The sequence below is a fragment of the Corvus hawaiiensis genome, chromosome 12 (assembly GCF_020740725.1).
Source record: "Corvus hawaiiensis isolate bCorHaw1 chromosome 12, bCorHaw1.pri.cur, whole genome shotgun sequence".
Classification (NCBI taxonomy): domain Eukaryota; kingdom Metazoa; phylum Chordata; class Aves; order Passeriformes; family Corvidae; genus Corvus; species Corvus hawaiiensis.
In genome coordinates, this window is record NC_063224.1 from 21,175,354 (window position 1) to 21,193,119 (window position 17,766).

The 17,766-nt window shown below is 42.4% G+C and overlaps 1 protein-coding gene across 3 annotated transcripts in view; it reads left to right on the forward strand.

The window, feature by feature from the left end:
* The window catches only part of CEP89 (centrosomal protein 89), a 46,899-nt gene extending 43,907 nt beyond the window's left edge, over positions 1–2,992 (forward strand). For all 3 annotated transcript variants that reach the window (XM_048316519.1, XM_048316514.1, XM_048316516.1), the window contains one exon: positions 1,659–2,992. In XM_048316519.1, the coding sequence (XP_048172476.1) occupies positions 1,659–1,896 (238 nt within the window). In that variant the 3' untranslated portion in view covers positions 1,897–2,992. The remainder of the gene's footprint in view (positions 1–1,658) is intronic.
* Positions 2,993–17,766: the final 14,774 nt, after the last annotated feature.

The window sequence follows — 17,766 nt, forward strand, 5'->3', positions numbered from 1 at the left end:
GCATTAACAATGAAACAACTGTAAAAAACCAAAGAAGTCTCAATTTCAGAAATTAGCAGATGAAATAAACCCTGGGTAATGATCTGTACTACAATAATGATAAACCAGATTAAGCTCTTGTGTATTAATTGTCAAACATAAGAGTGCTGTGCACTGCCTGAAGACTCCAATTAAAGACAAGGGACAACAGAGAACAGGACTGTGTCCCTATCAAGATATACAAGTTCACTTAAAAACAAGATGCTGAAAATGTTCCAAGATCACAATACAGAGGGCCAAGATCAACCAAGGAGTGAAACTGAGGACTGCCAGTTGAGGGTGTTCAGTCATGTGGTGCATATGCCTCAAATCTCCCCCAAATGTAGGCTGAAGATAATGGTAAATGCCATTGTGTAAAGCATTTTGAAGCATATTCTGGGCACTGGTAGTATTAGACAGTCTTGGAAAAATATACTTTCTGAGAACAAAGTCATCTACAGTTTTGGTATTTCAAAAATGAAAGATTGCTTCTCAATGGCTTTTTAGTGACTTGGCAGAAAGGGAAAGGTCCAACCCATTACCTGTGGCTTCTCACGTTCTTGGGCAAAGTCTTGAACTGTTAGCCAATTGTACTGCTTTCACCTGCCACCTTTTGCTTTAATTCCATTCTCAATGGTTACTGATCTTCTCCACCACCAAAAGTTCATTCCAAGCAGTATGTACAAGAATAATCTTAAGCCCTTCTGCATAAGGTTATTTTATCTTCCATCTATATATCCAGTCATAAGGTGAAACACAAGGTGGGCTGGTACTATGTCTGGGCCACTTTTCATCACTTCATTCTCAATGTTATCGATCACTAAGGATTCTGTAAGATGTACTGATTCTGTATTTTCTAGTGTACACCTTTTGCCCTCAATGTAGACATGTAAATGACAGCATTTACTCTCAACTCATTTATGTTCTGCATTGACTTGTTTCTCGATTTTAGAGCCTGGTATTGGGGACAATTTGTATAGAAGGCCAGTTCTATTCAGTGCTTCAGAAAGTGCCCTCGAGGGGACTGTATTAGTCTATAGTATTAAAATGTGTGCTCATTTTCCATGCAACAGCTATGCTTTCCACATCAATTGATCTTCATTTCTTTATTATTTTGTATTTTGACATACACTAGGAGTCAAAGGAAACCCAAGTTCTTGGGCTTTGTCTACCTTCTAAGTTTATAGCACTTTTGTTTGGTTCCCACAAGGATGCATTAGCTGAGCACAGAGTCTGACACTCTGATCAGACCCTTTGGGCCTTGGAGTGGAGAGCACAGTGCTCTGGGCAGAAGGGGCAGTGTTATGTGGGAAGCAGAGCTGTGGTCACGAGGGAGCCCAAGTCAGTGGAGATTGGTAGTCATGGTATTTGGGTCTCACATGTACTGCTCTATGTGCAGACTTAATCCAGCTTGTTACATGGGTTCAATAATGGGTAATTTTACATGGGTAATTTTCTGGTCATATCCTATTTAGCATTACATTTAATGAGCTTTTTCAAAAGCAAAGTAGGAATGAATTTCAATCAGATAATTTCAAGCACCTAAATACTGGCCATTTCTAATTTGCTTATCCACATACTGTTATTCTGTACTGCTGAAATATTGTTAAAATTAGGATTTCTCTTCATTTTTTTCCTAGGAAAACAGAAGGGGAACTTGAAATCATGTGGGGATCCACAGCCAAAGGAAACAGGAGAATGAGAGAACTCTTACATAAATCCCTGAGGAAGAGCAACATGTGGAGTGCTGTCACAGTTCATGAAGCACACTTAGATGAAAGCTCTCAGAAGGATCTAGTTTATGGACATGATTTTAGCTACTGCGATGTGAAAACTTCATCCCCTACTAAAAATGAAATTCAGCAAGAATCTCAGTGATAAGAACCTGCATCTCATCCAAGAAAGAGAACTTGGTGCCTGAATTTGACTTTTTCAGCAACACAAGATGTAATGGAATGTTTACTCTCTTCAATACAATTACTGTATTTTTAAGGTCATCAAAATGACAACAACATGTGCTCTACTTGTACTATGAATAGTGTAAATCTAGCCCAAAATATTACTTTGGTATTTGATGAAAGGGCTATTCCTCCTTAAGACAAAATGTGATACAGCTTTAAGTTAACAAGTAACTAGTTAACAGGATAAGCAGCTGGTAAGCATGGTGTTTAGCCCAGACACATGCCTTGTCACAAAACAAGTGAACAGCGAGATAGTGCTTATTAAAATTAAAAGGACAAATTTCAGTAAATTCTCCCTGGAACACCAAATGGAGTATGATCCAAGCTGAAAAAAAATGTGTGGCTTGTACTTTTTCTCATGATGAAGCATCTTGACTTCCTAAGATGCAAGGATGTCCTTTATACTAGATCGTGTGCCAAAAAATCTTGTCATCTCAAGGACAGAGAAAAACTTGACTGTGAAGCAGACAAGACTGAAGCATCCTCATGACAACTGCTGGTGCCTGAATGCACAACTGTCCACCATGTAGATTTACAGGAACCCTGTAGGTGTTGGGAAGCTCCTACCATGGTTTTGCCAAGGGGATGAGCTGCCAGCACGGGATGCAGTTCTCCTCCAGATTGTTTTGTTCATCCTGCTTCAGATTCAGTGGCTTCAAAAGCCACTTCTTTCCAAAGTATTCTCTGAAGCAATGCTTATTGTTTATGTCTTTAGATTATTGACATGTATTTGTCTTAGCTTTCAGAATTGTTGATTTTTCACAATATTGCACATCAGCTTTGTAGTAGTATGTAATTACTATTATGTGACTTTATTTTGGATTTACATATAACTTGCTGGATCAGCTTTTTGGTTTTGTTTCATTTTCACAACAAAATGTAAATGGTACCAGAAAACTGTAACAATACAAAAACCCTGTAACTATCATAGTTGTGTAGTGTTACAAACATGTATTATAGTATTGGCTTCTTGCAAAGTATTAAGGTAGATATTATATAATGTTAGAAATGCTTTTTGCTGTGTGGATGTTGTTTTCTCTCTTCTTAGCAAGAATGTTAGCAAGTGTGAGCAAGTAAGATAACCTCCAAGCGAGTAGAGGATGAGGCCCGAGAAGCTGCTGATCAACACTTTGTCCAGGGAACAAAAGGGCCCAAAGGCTGCTCTGCCCAGGGAACGGGCGGCCAGGAGGGTCCGAGAGCCGCTATCACCGCTCTGCCCGGGGGGCAAAGAGGCCCAAAGCTGCAATCAGCCCTGACTGTCTGGGGAATTAAGAGATCCACCCTACCATCGACTCTTACCTAGCGGGCCCAACCCCAAGAATCAAATAAAACCACAAGGCCGAAGACTACGCATGCTCTAAAAAGGCGGAACCAAGGAGTGGCCATGCAGAACAGCTCCGGGAAAAGTTTGAATATGAATAGAGAACAGACAGTAAAAATGGTATAAAAAGGACTCACCTCGGGCATCAGGTGTGCTCTTGGCAGAGCACCAAGGCACCCGGCCGTTATCCCTTTGCTTTATTTTATGTGTCTCTTATTGTCTGTATATTAAACTCTTTAAATTCTAACAGGAGAGTGAACCTCGTTTTTCACATTAGTACTAGAAATAATGAAGAATTTCATTGGCTTTGATCAAAGTTAACAAAAAGAGCAGAAAACCAAGTTAAAATACCAAAAGAATTACATCTTGTTTGTGTCTAGAAAGGTTCCTGCAGCAATTTCCTTCCGGGTAAGGCCATGACTCAGCAGAATGGCTTTATTCAGGAGAGGGTGGGGACAGCACTTCCCGTCACACCATGATGTTCACGGACAGATAGATGTACAACTTTCAAAGCCAGGTTCTGCAGTACAGTGCAAAGTTAAAGAATCTACAGACTTTCAAAGCACTGGCAGAATCTCAGTGCACTCAGATACCACCCTGATTATAGGAAACCACCAAAGTAGCTAAGTCATATATATGCAAGCAGGATTTTAAGATGTGCTTTAATTACTTGCTTTTAATAGGAATAGAACAAGTGCAACAACCTTACCAGCTTATCAAGATACAACTTCAGCATGCCAGAGTCATTAAGACACTGATTAACAGAGCTAGTCTCTTAACAGCACACTATCATTTGGTCCACGCCCAGAGACTTAACAAGAGCTACACCTTTGAATCCTTTCGAAGCCTCTCCTGGCTTTTTCAACTTGATTATTTTAGGACTCTATGCCTCAACATAACAACCAGAAACTATTTTTAAACACAATCTTAAATAACTTCATTAATAAGTGAAATTGGCATGGGGTTGGGCTATTGCTAAACCAGTCCTGTCTCCTCTCTTCCTTGAATTTGACCAAAAAAAAAAAAAACCTGATTTGAAATGTCAGGTCTGAAATACCTCTTAAATATTAAGAGGTAAGTTAGATACATACATACACACTCCTCTTGTTTCCACACAAGCCTCAATCTGCAGGTGTGCAGACCCTGGAAGAGCATCGAACATGGCTATACCCACAGCTTTTTATGTTTTTGAAGGCAGGTTTAGAAAATGAAGCCTCTCATGTCATATTTTTTAATATAAGCATCTCTGAATATGCACATACAATCTCAGAACTGATTTAATATTTACAATATTCTCATCTGGTTTTAATTGTCCTTTTGAGTATGTTTTAAAAGAGTTTGTAAAAACAAGCAGTTTCACAAGGAAAAACGTATTGGTAATTCCTCAGAAACAGAAGCAATATTTTCAAAACTCTCAATATTGGCCTGTTCTTCCACTGAAGTGATCTGGCAATGTCTTAGAATTGTAGTTATGCCACACCTGCTGCACATTTTCACAGCTCTTGTTTTAGAGTAAGTTTTAATACATGGTTCAAAGGGCAGCACCTTGACAGTGACACTCTTAAGACTTCGTTCAGAAATGTTACACTTGCTTTGTCATTTGCTTATCATTAAAATATGGTGTTAAACTTTATATGAGCTAACATTTAATCAAATCCATGGGTGATTCTCCATATTCAGTTTCCTGTTGGGGTTTTAGGAGTTCTCCTAGTTTTTTTTCTGTTAAAGGAATTTTCCCCCCATACTGTTGCTAGGAGGACAGTTGCTGGGTATTTAACGAAAACAAAGAGCTACCCCACTGAGGGTGGGGTGCACCTGGCTACTCTTTTGTTTCACCTGGGTGTGTGGGCAGTTCGGTCCCCGAACTCGGGAGAGGGAAGCTGTTTTTTCGTCGGCTGTTTTTTTTCCTTCTGTGGAGAAAAGAGCCCAGGATCCCCGGCCCACCTTCCCTGCCCCACTCGGAGCCACGCTGTGGCCGCCCTGCCCCACTGTTGCTTCGAGCCTTCACTGCGTTGTAGCCGTGCTCGCCCTGCCTGCCCAGACCTCCGGGGGGGTTCTCCGTTTGGATACATCTCATCTGCCATCCGGGATTTGTGCTTGTCCCTGCCGTTCCAGCCTGCCATTCCCGAGGGTCCGGCCGGACACCAGGATCGGCTGCCCAGGGGTTTGTGAAGCCTTTGTCCCATCCCTTCCCGGGATCCCAGGGCACCGGTGCCGCGTGCTCCCTGAGCTCGCTCCGGAGCGCCCCCTGCAGCCGCGGGGGAACCATCGCACCTGCCCTGCTCACCGGGAGCCGCCAGCGCCCCTGCCGGCTGCGAGCGGAACTGCACCCGAGGGGAAAGGGCCTGACAGCCGAGAAGGCTGGCACTGGGTTTGTGATTGTTTGCTGTTACTGCCATGGTTATTGCTGTTTGTTTGACTGGTTATACACATATAGATATATAATAGTAAAGAACTGTTATTCCTATTTCCCACATCTTTGCCTAAAAGCCCCTTGATTTCAAAATTATAATAACTTAGAGGGAAGGGGGTTGCATCTGCCATTCCAAGGGAGGCTTCTACCTTCCTTAGAAGACACCTGTCTTTCAAACCAAGACATTTCCACAGGAAAAACTGAGAAAAAACTATGTCCCATGGATGAAAAAGTCCTTTTGTGGCTCAGGAACACTTTTTTGGCATAACAAATAATCCTGTTATAGGATATTTTAAATACATATGAACATATCACCCATTTGAGATACTTGGACATTAAAATACTGGAATTGTTTTAGATCAGCAAAAGTAAACACATTTGCAAGTATGCCAAGTGTTGCACAAATAGAATTGATGATTAGACAGGCGCTTCCCTCCAGTTCCTTCTGACAGGAAAGAAATTGATTCTCTCTTTTATTAACAGCTGAAAGAATTGGTTTTCCTGTAAATCTCTTTCAGAAGAAACATAAATCTTATGCTTTGTATGTTTTTCATCTTGCATTAAACCGCTTGGTTTTAATATATTTCTGTGTACAGAAAGTACACAAAATAATGCTTATTGCTGACTATTGATTTTAGGACTAGAAAAAACATTAAAAGAATAGCATTACATGTATAAATATTCTTTTGAAAACAAGAAAATATGGTTTTATTAAAACACGCAACGTTTAAATATAAAGGAAAAACAAAAACCAACAGAAAAGTCCTGCTAAAATTACAAACAAAACTGATAATTTTAGGAGCTTAATTGCTTAGCAGGCAATACCAGTACCTAATCAAACCAAATCCAATGTCTCAAAAGCTAGATAGAAGGAAGAACTTAAATAATGTATCTCCATCACTTCCGCACTAAAGAAATAATTAAAAATAAGAAGAAAATAATCTTTTAGCACTGAAAGGAAAAAAAGAGTAACCACTAGAAACCAATCCAGTTAGAGACATTTTGTGTATTTTGGCAGTTAATCTTCTCAGCTTCAGAGTATCAAATATTGAGGATAATTCTAGGAGGTGCAGTTAAGGAGAGTTTAATAGCATTATTTGGTAACCAAATGTCACAAGGAACAGTATTTCTGAAACTCATTTTACTTTATCAGAGCAACAGAAAAAATAGCTTAAATAAAGGGGTATCAGGCAGACAGGTCTGAAGACAAAGATGCATCTCACCATAGTGTGAAACACTATATAAAGGATAGAGTGATCAGCAGTTCCTCAGTACAGCCACCAAGGATTTGTGAGAAGTGATGAGGCAAGACAGTATTACACTTCTTGGTTTTGTACAGGCAGGTTTTTGGTAGCAGGGGTGCCACAGAGGTGATTCTGTGCAAAGCTGCTGGAAGCTTCCACCTTGTCCAGCAGAGCCAATCCCCAATGGCTCTGAAGATGGACATGGCACTGGCCAAGGCTGGGCCACTGAGAGAGGCTGGTAATGCCTCTGTGATAACAGATTTCAGAAGAAAATCAGAACAAAGAGGGGCACTGTTAATTCCAGCTAGAGAAGAGGAGGAGGTGAGAACATGTGAGGGAAACAACACGGAGACACCAAGGTCAGTGAAGGAGGAGGGGGAGGGCGGTACTCCAGGCCCCAGAGCCAAGATTCCTCTGCAGGCCGTGGTGATAACCATGGTGAAGCAGCCCCTGGGGATCCACGGGGGATGCAGAGATCCACCCACAGCCCCTGGGGATCCCCGGGGGATGCAGAGATCCACCCGCAGCCCCTGGGGATCCACGGGGGATGCAGAGATCCACCCGCAGCTCCTGGGGATCCACGGGGGATGCAGAGATCCACCCGCGGCCCATGGGGGAGGTGCCCACGCCGGAGTGAGTGGATGCCTGGAGGAGGCTGTGATCCAGTGGGAGACCTGGTGGAGAGAGAGGGTCCCTGCTTCCAGGCTGGTGCAGCCTGTCCTTGGAGGACTGCACCCCGTGGGAGAGTGACCCATGCTGCAGCAGTTTTGGGAGGACTGTGTGCTCATGGGAGGGATTCATGTTGCAGCAGTTTTGGTGCTCGTGAGAGTGGACCCACGCTGGAGAAGTTCACGGAGAATTGTCTCCCGTGGGAGGGACCCCACGGTGCAGCAGGGGAAGGATTCCTCTCCCTGAGCAGTGCAAGAACTTGGGTGATGAACTGACCAAACCCCCATGCCCTGTCCCCCTGCGCTGTCGGTGGGAAGGAGGGAGGGGTTGGGGGAAGAAAAGGTGTTTCAAGGGCTTATTTTACTTCTCATTATCCTCCTCTATTTTGTTAGTAATAAACTCACTTTGTACCTCTAAGTTGAGCCTGTTATGCCCTTGGAGTGTTTTCTCCTAGTCCTTAACTCATGAACCCTTCATTTTGGTTTTTTTTGTCTCCTTTGCCCAGCTGTAGCAGGGGAGGGCGAGTGAGCGGCTGTCATGGGTGCCTGGCATTTGGCCAGTGTCAAACCACAACAAGCTGTTAGACACAACTGCCTTCCTTACCTTCGCCTTTTGTAGCTGTATTAAAATCCCAATTCAAACATGCTGCTGCCTTGTGCCCAGCAATTCCTCTTCACTGTCATACTCTTGCTGTGCTGCAGGACTCAGCAGGAAGGCAGGAAAGAGGTGGCTTACAAGAGTTAGAAGCAAAGTGGACAAGTTAGGATAGGACTTGTCCAATCTAAGTCAATCTAATGTTTAATTAAGGATTAATTTTGATCTAAAGATCAAAAGCGAAAAATAAGTCAGCACTTCCAATACAAAGATGGATCTGTGAATTTTTCCCTTTTACCATTCACTGTGATAAGCATTTTGTATACATACACGTGCAAGTGTTCTGAACACTATTTAATACCTATTAGTTCTCCTCCCCACTGGTCATACAATTTTAATCACCTTGCAATTCCAAGCAGAAAACCAAGCACTTCTCAAATTTTGGTAGGAAAATAATCTTAACCTACATAATCTAACATAATGCAGTCAAAAGGATGTGGAATCACACTACAAAAAAGTAATTGAAAATTAATTCTTTCATCCTGCATTTTAGCAATGTCCTAGGGATAGTGCAGAGGCACGAACTGGCTAATTGTAATTAGCCAGAATAAACAGTTCTGTGTTAGCACATCCAAACATCCAGGTTACAGAAGGTATTTCAAAAAACCAACTTAAAAAACACACTTGCCAGAGAAAGCTTCAGCAAAGAAAATATGTATTCCACACAGTTGCTAGGAAAAAGATGCAGCTTTTTTACCATTACGGCAAATTTTTTTTAATAGAAAAGCTGACTAAAAGCAATCATAGAAACTCCATTCAAACTAAACCTGCATGTGGAAACAAGTATTTTTATGATGTTGAACTCCTTGAGTGATAAGATACCAAATGAGGAGAAAACTGTATTTGATGGCTTCAATGTAGCTGTACAGTGCATGAACAACAGAATTCTACTCCTAGGGCTTGCTGTCACCCTGTTTTAAGATACATGAATTGAAACTACAAACATTTTCAGAAGCAATAGGAATTCAGCACTTTTTCAAACTGCATATATGAAGCTTTAGTTTTCAGAGAAGTTGACCTCACAAAGGCTGTGATCCATATGGACAGAATCTCAGAATCATTAAGGTTGGAAAAGACCTCCAAGATCCAACCTTTGACCAAACAGTACCTTGTCAACCAAACCAGAGCACTGAGTGCCATGTCCAGTTCCTTCAGCACCTCCAGGGATGGGGATTCCACCATCTCCCTGGGCAGCCCCTCCCAATGTCTGACAGTCCTTTCAGTGAAGGAATTCCTCCTGATGTCCAGCCTGAACCTCCCCGGCCCAGCCTGAGGCCGTTCCCTCTCCTCCTGTCCCTGTTCCCTGGGAGAAGAGCCCAACCCCCCCGGCTGCCCCCTCCTGTAAGGGACTTGTGCAGAGCCAGAAGGTCCCCCGAGCCTCCTTTTCTCCAGGCTGAGCCCCCCAGCTCCCTCAGCTGCTTCTCACAGGGCTTACTCTCTAGACCCTTCCCCAGTTCTGCCCTTCTCTGGACAGGCTCCAGCACCAAAATATCTCTCTTGCTGTGAAGGGCCCAGAATTGGACACAGCACTCGAGGTGTGGCCTCACCAGTGCCCAGTACAGAGAGACAATCATTGCCCTGGTCCAGCTACACTATTTTTGATAGCAAGCCAGGTGCCATTGTCTGCCTTGGCTGCCTGGGCATTCCTGGGCTCAGGTTCAGCCACTGTTGACCAGCATTCCAGCCACTCTTCCCCCAGTCTGTAACACTGCACGGGATTGTGCCCCAAACGTAGGACCTGGCACTCCACCTTGTTGAACCTCAGCCCATCTATCCAGCCTTTCCAGATCGCTCTACAGAACCTTTCTGCCCTCCAGCAGATCAGCATTCCCACCCAGCTTGGTGGTGCCTTTGAAATGACTGAGGCATACTGGACCTTCACATCCAGATAAAGGATGGATGCTTGGAGCAAGATGCTCTGCCCTGGAATGTGGTCAAGCAACTTGGACAATGCCTATTTACAAGGCTATCAGTGGTGGACTGAGAGGGGCTCATGTGCTGCTTTTGGTGTTGAATTAACCTAAAAACAGCATTACACATCAATCCCAAATTAATATCCTGATGATGAGGCAAAGATTTGGCAGATAAGCTGCTAAGCTACCTGGAGACATATGACTGGCAGTCAATCACTTTAAACTATGAAAGTCCAGTCCCACTTCCAAATGGCAGGTTCTTCTAACATATCCGTTCTTGGAGTTTGGATAGAGATTCCTCCTTTGGGTGGAGACACCCCTCAAAATTACTCCTCAAGACTGAGTGAACAACATTTGCCCCAAGTTGTTGTATGGGTCAGTTACATAAATCTTTACTTAATAATACAGGTTTTTTGCTAGTTTTGATACAATTGCTTTAATACAATTGCTTTGCTATAGGGCATTATCCTATCCTATGTTATACTATACTTCTATACTGTGCAGTAATTAATTCTGATTAAGATCTTTTGTCTAATAATTTATCATAATAAATAATTATTTTTTATATAAATATATCTAATTTGCCATCCTTAATTCTGCAGGACAAAGTTGTACAAAGGTTCAATAACACGTCTATAATTCCTTAGATTTAAGTCACTGACAGTTTGGGACTAAGATTGGATCCAGCTGGCCCCGGGCTCCACTCTGAGGAGTTTAGAAAGTACAGGGTCCTTTCTGCACCTTGTGACTCAGTGGGAGCTTCTCTAATAAACTTCATCTGAAGTTTCCACTCCACCTATGACAATATTAAACAGGACTGGCCCCAATACTGAGCCTTGGAGAACCCCACTAGTGACCAGCTGCCAACTGGATTTAACTCCATTCAGCACCACTCCACTGGCCCAGCCGTCCATCCAGTTTGCAACCAAGTGAAGATGCACCTGTCCAAGCCATGAGCTGCCAGCTCCTCCAGGAGAATGCTGTGGGACACAGTATCAAAGGCTTTGCTTGAAGTCTTGGTAGACACATCCACAACCTTTCCCTCATCTAATATGTGGGTCATCTGGTCATAAAAGGAGACAGGGTTTGTCAAGCAGGACCTGTCTTTCCTAAATCCATGCTGTCTAGGCCTGATCCCTAGGTTGTCCTATTTGTGCCATGTGATGGTACTGAATAAGATTTATGACAGCGTCAAAAATCATTAAACAGTTTTAAGACAAAAGCCATCAGCTTCCAGAATGCTGGGTTGATTACAACAGGATACACTTAGAAGATATGAACATCATCTAGACTGAGTACTGCTATAAAAAATGAGAGCAGGAACATGCATGTGAAAACAGTCAAGGGCTACAATATCAAGATAGTAGCTAATCTCCTGTGATCTTAACACCTTTGCAAATCTTTGACTTTTTTTGACTGCAAGGGATGTTGTGCTTTCACTTAGATTAAAAAGCACTCACTGTGTTACACTGTACCTGCATCTGCTGGCTGCTGCTTTTGCATTAACATTGATCCAATGCCAACTGACACTCAGTAAAACCCTTCTGCCATCTCTTGCAAAAAGCCATTCAGCTGGTCGGTACTGATGGTACAGACAGCTCCACCCACCTGGCTTCAGCTGAGAAAGAAATAATGAAAGCAAACAAGGTGAGAGAATAAGGAGTAAACAATATAGTGTATTTTACTATAGTGAATTCTTACCGAATTAAGAAATCTAAATGTATTATCTCATACACCATTAGATACAGCTGCAGCTGAACCCCAATTAACTACTTGGATCTGGTTATCTTATCTTTCCTTCACAGAGTGAAAGATGACTTACAGAATCACAGAATATCCTGAGTTGGAAGGAATCCACAAGGATCATTGAGTCCAATTCCTGGCCCTGCACACACACACCAACAATCCCACCCTGTACCTGAGAGCATTTTCCAAATTCTCCTTGAGCTCTGTCAGCCTTAGGGCAGTGAGCACTGCCCTGGGGAGTCTGTTCCAGTGCCTGACCACCTTCTGGGGGAAGAACTTTCTTCCTAATACCCAACCCAAACATCCCTTGATACAGTGCCATGCAGTTCCCAGATCACTAGTCACAGAGAGCAGAGATCACTACCTGCCCCTCCACTGCCCTTCATGAGGATGTTGAAGACCTCAGTGAAGTCTCCCCTCAGTCTCCTCTTCTCCAGGCTGAACAAACCAAATGCCCTCAGCCACTTCTCATACAACTTCCCCTCCAGACCCTTCAACATCTTCGTAGCCTCCTTTGCACACTCTTTCATAGCTTTATATCTTATATTGTGGTGTGGCACACCAAAGTGCCCCCAGCACTCAAGGTGAGGCTGCCCCAATGCAGAGCAAAGCAGGACAATCCCTCCCTTGCCCAGCTGGCAGTGCTGGGCCTGATGGCCCCAGGACAGGGATGTCCCTCCTGGCTGCCAGGACACTGCTGATTCATACTCCACTTGCCATTGACCAGAATGCCCAGGTCCCTTTATGTGGTGCTGCTTTCCAGCCTCTCATTCCCTAGTCAGTCCATACATCCAGGTTTGCCCCATCCCAGGTGAAGAATACAGTGTTTGCCCATGTTAAACTTCATACAGTTGGTGATTGCTCAGTCCTCTAATTTGGCCAGGGTCTGCCTTCAAGGGTGTCAAGAGCTCTTCCCAATTTAGTCTCAATCATAAACTTGCTTACTATCACTTTGAGTCCTGCATCCAAATTGTTTATGAAGATGTTGAAGAGACCCTGTTGAACTCCCACTAGTGACCAGATTTCCTCTGCTACTACTGTTTTTTAAACTCCCTAGTCTAATATTGACCAGTTTAATTTTCTCCACTCCTTGCTATTACACAAAAAACTGACATACTTCTAAAGGATAAGCAAACGAATAATCTGGTAACATTTACTGTAGTGTCATATTTGGAGGGAACCTCTGGGTTATAGATTTTAAACTAGTGTGGTGTTTTGCTTTAAAAGACAGGTCTCTGCCGAGGAAGGTGGGGACCTTCCTGGAATGGGGAATATGACCCCCTTCCCTCCAAATAATTGTAACTTCGAAATTACGGGGCTTTCAGGCAAAGATATGAGAAAAGGAATAAGAGTTCTCTACTAACATATATATATACACACACATATATACATAGATATATAAATAACAGGACAAACAAACAAACAACGGCAGCAACAGCAAACCAACACCGCAAACCCAATAACCAGGCTTGCCCACTCCTGAGGCGCTCTCCCCTGGGTGCAGCTCCGCTCGCGGCCGCCAGGGGCGCTGGCGGCTCCCGCTGGGCAGGGCGGGTGCGATGGTTCCCCGCGCCTGCAGGGGGCGCTGTGGCGGCGGTCACGGGTGGCAGCAGGCGGCGATTGCCGGCCTACCGAGCAGAGAGGTAGCCCGTACGGGGACACCCCACACGTTGGTTCCGGACCCCCCAACCGGACAGGAGACAAAAAATTAAGCAGACTTGCAGTGCCGGAAACCGCAGCAGACCGGGATCTCGGAGTCCAACACACAGGAGTGGCCGCGGCAGCGCGTCGCGGGCAGAGGGTCCGGCCGGAGCTTCGGCACCACCCGCGCTGGCTCTGAGCTCCGGGCAGCCAGGCGGAACCAGGCGAACAGCTCCTTCCTCCCCAGGGCCCGGAAACAGGACCAGCCAACACCCAGCCAGGCCTTCGGGCAGCCCCCTTACTTTTTTCCACTCGGTATCAGCCCGCCCCCAGCCAGGGCTATTTCAATGCAATGTTCTGTTAGCCAGCTACATCTTTTGTTTCCTAACTGCCCCATTTGTCTCTCAGGCAGCGCTCTTCCCCTGCACTGTCCTGCTTCCAGGTAGCACATGGGAGAAAAATTCACTGAAAAAAACAAACCCAGAGCATGTGGGAAAAGTAAGGAAAAAAAAAATTGTAATCGTTCTTCATTTTTCTGTTAACATCAAGAATGGAAATAAATTACTTTTAGTAACCTTTGAACCACACTAAGTAATGGGTTCAAGTTCATGGAAGAAAATAACATCAAAAGCACAATCTGACCTATACAACTGCCGTAAGAAACTCAAAATGCTGAAACTCGCAGAGGCTGCAGAACTTCTGTGATGCATATTCATGAAGAACTTGTTACCTAAACTCCAGTGTACTCTGTGGACATTATATAGATATTGTAAACCCTTAGAGCTTGTACCTCCTGCAGCAATCAGCTAAACAAAGTTCTGCTCTCTCCCCTCCAGCTGGCATGATTTGCATAGAAATCACATACCAGAGCACATTCTGGAATCCTGCTTGATGTTCACAAGCCTGAATTCAAAAGTTTTCAGGATGTCTTCTATACACGATAGCTGAGGAACCACAAAAGCTTTTGGTGATGCTAACTATTGTGTCTCATGAAGGTGGCACACTTGTTCTCATTTTTTTCCCATGCTTGGTGTAGTTTTCAGAAAATCCAGGATGACTAAAAAATGCCTTTATAGGAGGATTTACTGGGTCACTACTGCCAGATGATGTTTCATAAAAGGTGTGTAACAATGAGAATTTTAAAATCATAGCTTTGCCTTGTTCCATAGATATTATGCTAAATTTAGATGACTTAAGAAATTGACTTTTTATTCTAGTACAATAATTCTACCCATGACAATTTATTCTTTTTCTGTTACCCACCTGACAATAGCAACTTGCTCTTTTCCCTTGACCACAGCTGGCAGAGCATCCTGACTCCGTTATATTGCACCTGCCTTCCAGTTACAATATCTTCCAGATCTTCCGGTCAGTAAATCGAATCCATTAAGTAGTTTCAGCTTCCTTTCACAAGACAACATTAAAACATTCTTCCATTCCTACCAAGAAAAGGGAAAACAATTCAGGATTTGTGGAACTGTAGTCACATTCAAGTTTCATTGATGCATTTACAGAGCATATTCTGTCCATAATAACTGAACATAATGTTGCCATAATTTGGAATAAGCAATGTAATTATGTATTCAAAAAGCAAACATTGCTATCACCCTTCCAAAACCAAAACCACAGGAGAGTTCAGAGTAAATCTCAGTGGTTCCAATGCGTTTGTCAACTACTGCTAAAATAGTAGCATTACTTCTTACTCTACTGTCAAAACAAAGCATCTCATATTCTGTGTTTTGGTTGCATAAATACCTGGAAGAGTCTGACGCTCAGCAGTCACATTAAGGTAAGTATGTACCAATGTCCTGTGAACTGACAGAGCATTGACATATACTTGCCTTATCATTTTTTCCAGTTTCTAGAAAATTTCCCCCAACCATTAAGAAGTCATTTAAACCCAGCTGTTTTCTTTTCCCCTACCTCTATTTTCAAGCCTGGAAGATGCTGTTTTTCAGGCCAGCAGATTGCCTTTCACCAGCTCAGAAGAGAGAACCCACTAGGACTTTTTCACTATGAAAAATTCATGCCACTCTCCTGGTACATTGCATCAGGAGTTCTAAGAGCTTTTCCCTCGGGACTACAAATCCTTGGCCAGGCATGGCTCTTCCACTTAGGAGAATTCTAAGCACTCATCTTTCTCTCCAAATCTAGTGTAAATAAGTATGGTAAAAACTCCATGGTGTCAATCAGCTTGAATCTGGAAAAGCAGATGCACTTTGAAGGCTTCTTTATGTTCAAAAATGTGGTTTCTCAGGGAATGAGCTCTCCAGATTTTCTTTAGTCCTGAACGTTTTCCTTCTGTACTAAATTTATTTCAACATACCTATATAAGCACACTTTCAGATATGAAATATAGAAGGATATCTATTGTAGCAATTAGAGTTGTTTTATACCTCAAGTATTTGGTTTTGATAAATGTAAAATTAAATGAGACTTCAAAAGTAGCACAGAACATCATGACCTCAGTAGAGTGCTTCAGTATTCACTGCTTTCTTCCTCAGCTAGAGATGGGCACAAGACAGATGTGTCTTCCAAAATCAATGTTACCTGGTAATCCCTCCTTGGTGAAAGGCCAGTGGAATGCAATGTGAGTTTTGGACTCAAAAAGGAGATGAAAATCAGGCCTTGTTTTTAAAAGAGAAGCTGGTTGTTTATCAGAAAAATCATTGATTCTGATCAGACTTTGATGCACTGTTAAAAACTTCACAGTCTTTGAAAAAAAAACCTAGTGTGACATACTCAAACTAATTTTCTTCAGAGGCCATCAAAATTCCCTTAGAATATCCTTATGAAGAGACTCCTTGATTTTTTTATGACCTTTTGGATAGAACAACGTACCCAGCTTTTAGGAATTTGTTAAGAGTCTCTGAACAGCTGCGCTTAAAAAATACATTATACCAAAAGAAATCTCTCTGTAGACTGAAGACTCTGCACTATTCAGGTAGATATAGTACAAAACCTTTAGCAAACCTGAATATCTTTTCAAAAGCCATATTTGTCACAGAAAAAAAACCAATTTCACTGTAACCAAGAACTATGTAGGGAAACGGGTATTTAAACTCCATATATTCTGTTAAGAACCATAGTCTATTAAGTAGTTCTGTTAAGAACTACAGTCACCTAATATTTCCTCTTGACTTCCACAAGATGCAAAGATCTTGCAATCCGTAGCATAACTCAGCATCACCATAGCTATTAAATAAGACCTTTTCCTTATATTCCACTTGCAGCATACCTGCAATTACTCAGAAAAAAAATGCTTCTAAGGATGACGTTACTGAGATCACATCATAGAACACATCTATTAATGGTCAGATTCAAACAAGGCCAAATACAAGGAAACACACTGGTCCTCTCATTAAAATTAAATAACTTGTAAGCAGGAAGGTTAGAATGGAAAGTATCCACTCTGAGATACTGCTAAGCTACAATTAAAAGCTGCAAGTTAGGATGATCCTTATGGTTTGCTTTAGTATTGGTCAAAGTAGAACATGCATTACTGCAAGCAATAAATACCAACCCTAACAAACATTAACCTTTATTATTAGTAACTAATGATAATAAAGTGTATTTCTACACTGTGCCCTTGCTATTTCCTGAAAGTTTCCTGAAAGTTACTTTTTACAATTTAATTGGTACAATTTGAAAACCTTTGAAAAGGTTCAAACTACTGTGTTTAAATAGGACCAGCCCTGGAGTGTTTGCCTGTGTAGTCCTTTGGAATTAGAACTCCTTCATCTCTTCATCTGTGTACCTATTTGAGAAGGAAGGACTCTTTTCCCAGGGCTGTAAAATGTCATTTCTCTTGTCTATGAAGGAAATACTATTAGAATCCTTGAAATCAATGTTTATTTTTAACTTCAGTGGCTGAGGAAAAGAAGGACTGCTGGTAAAATTGCAAATCTTTTAATAGGTTTACAACATCCCAAGAAGAGTAACCCCTAAAACAAAACTAGACAATAAACGAAGATACTTTTCTATTTTTATAAAGAAACACAGACTAGTTAAGGTCAAATCACTGCAGAGACTTAAGACATCTATTGAACAGGTGGGAATTCTCCAGATGGACATTCCAGGTTGACTAAAGAAACCGGTTGCTTAGGCAAAAACTCAAACAACATATTTTCAATGTTGCTTTTATGGGACCTGAAGAAACAAAATGGAGTACAGATCTGAAGGAGAA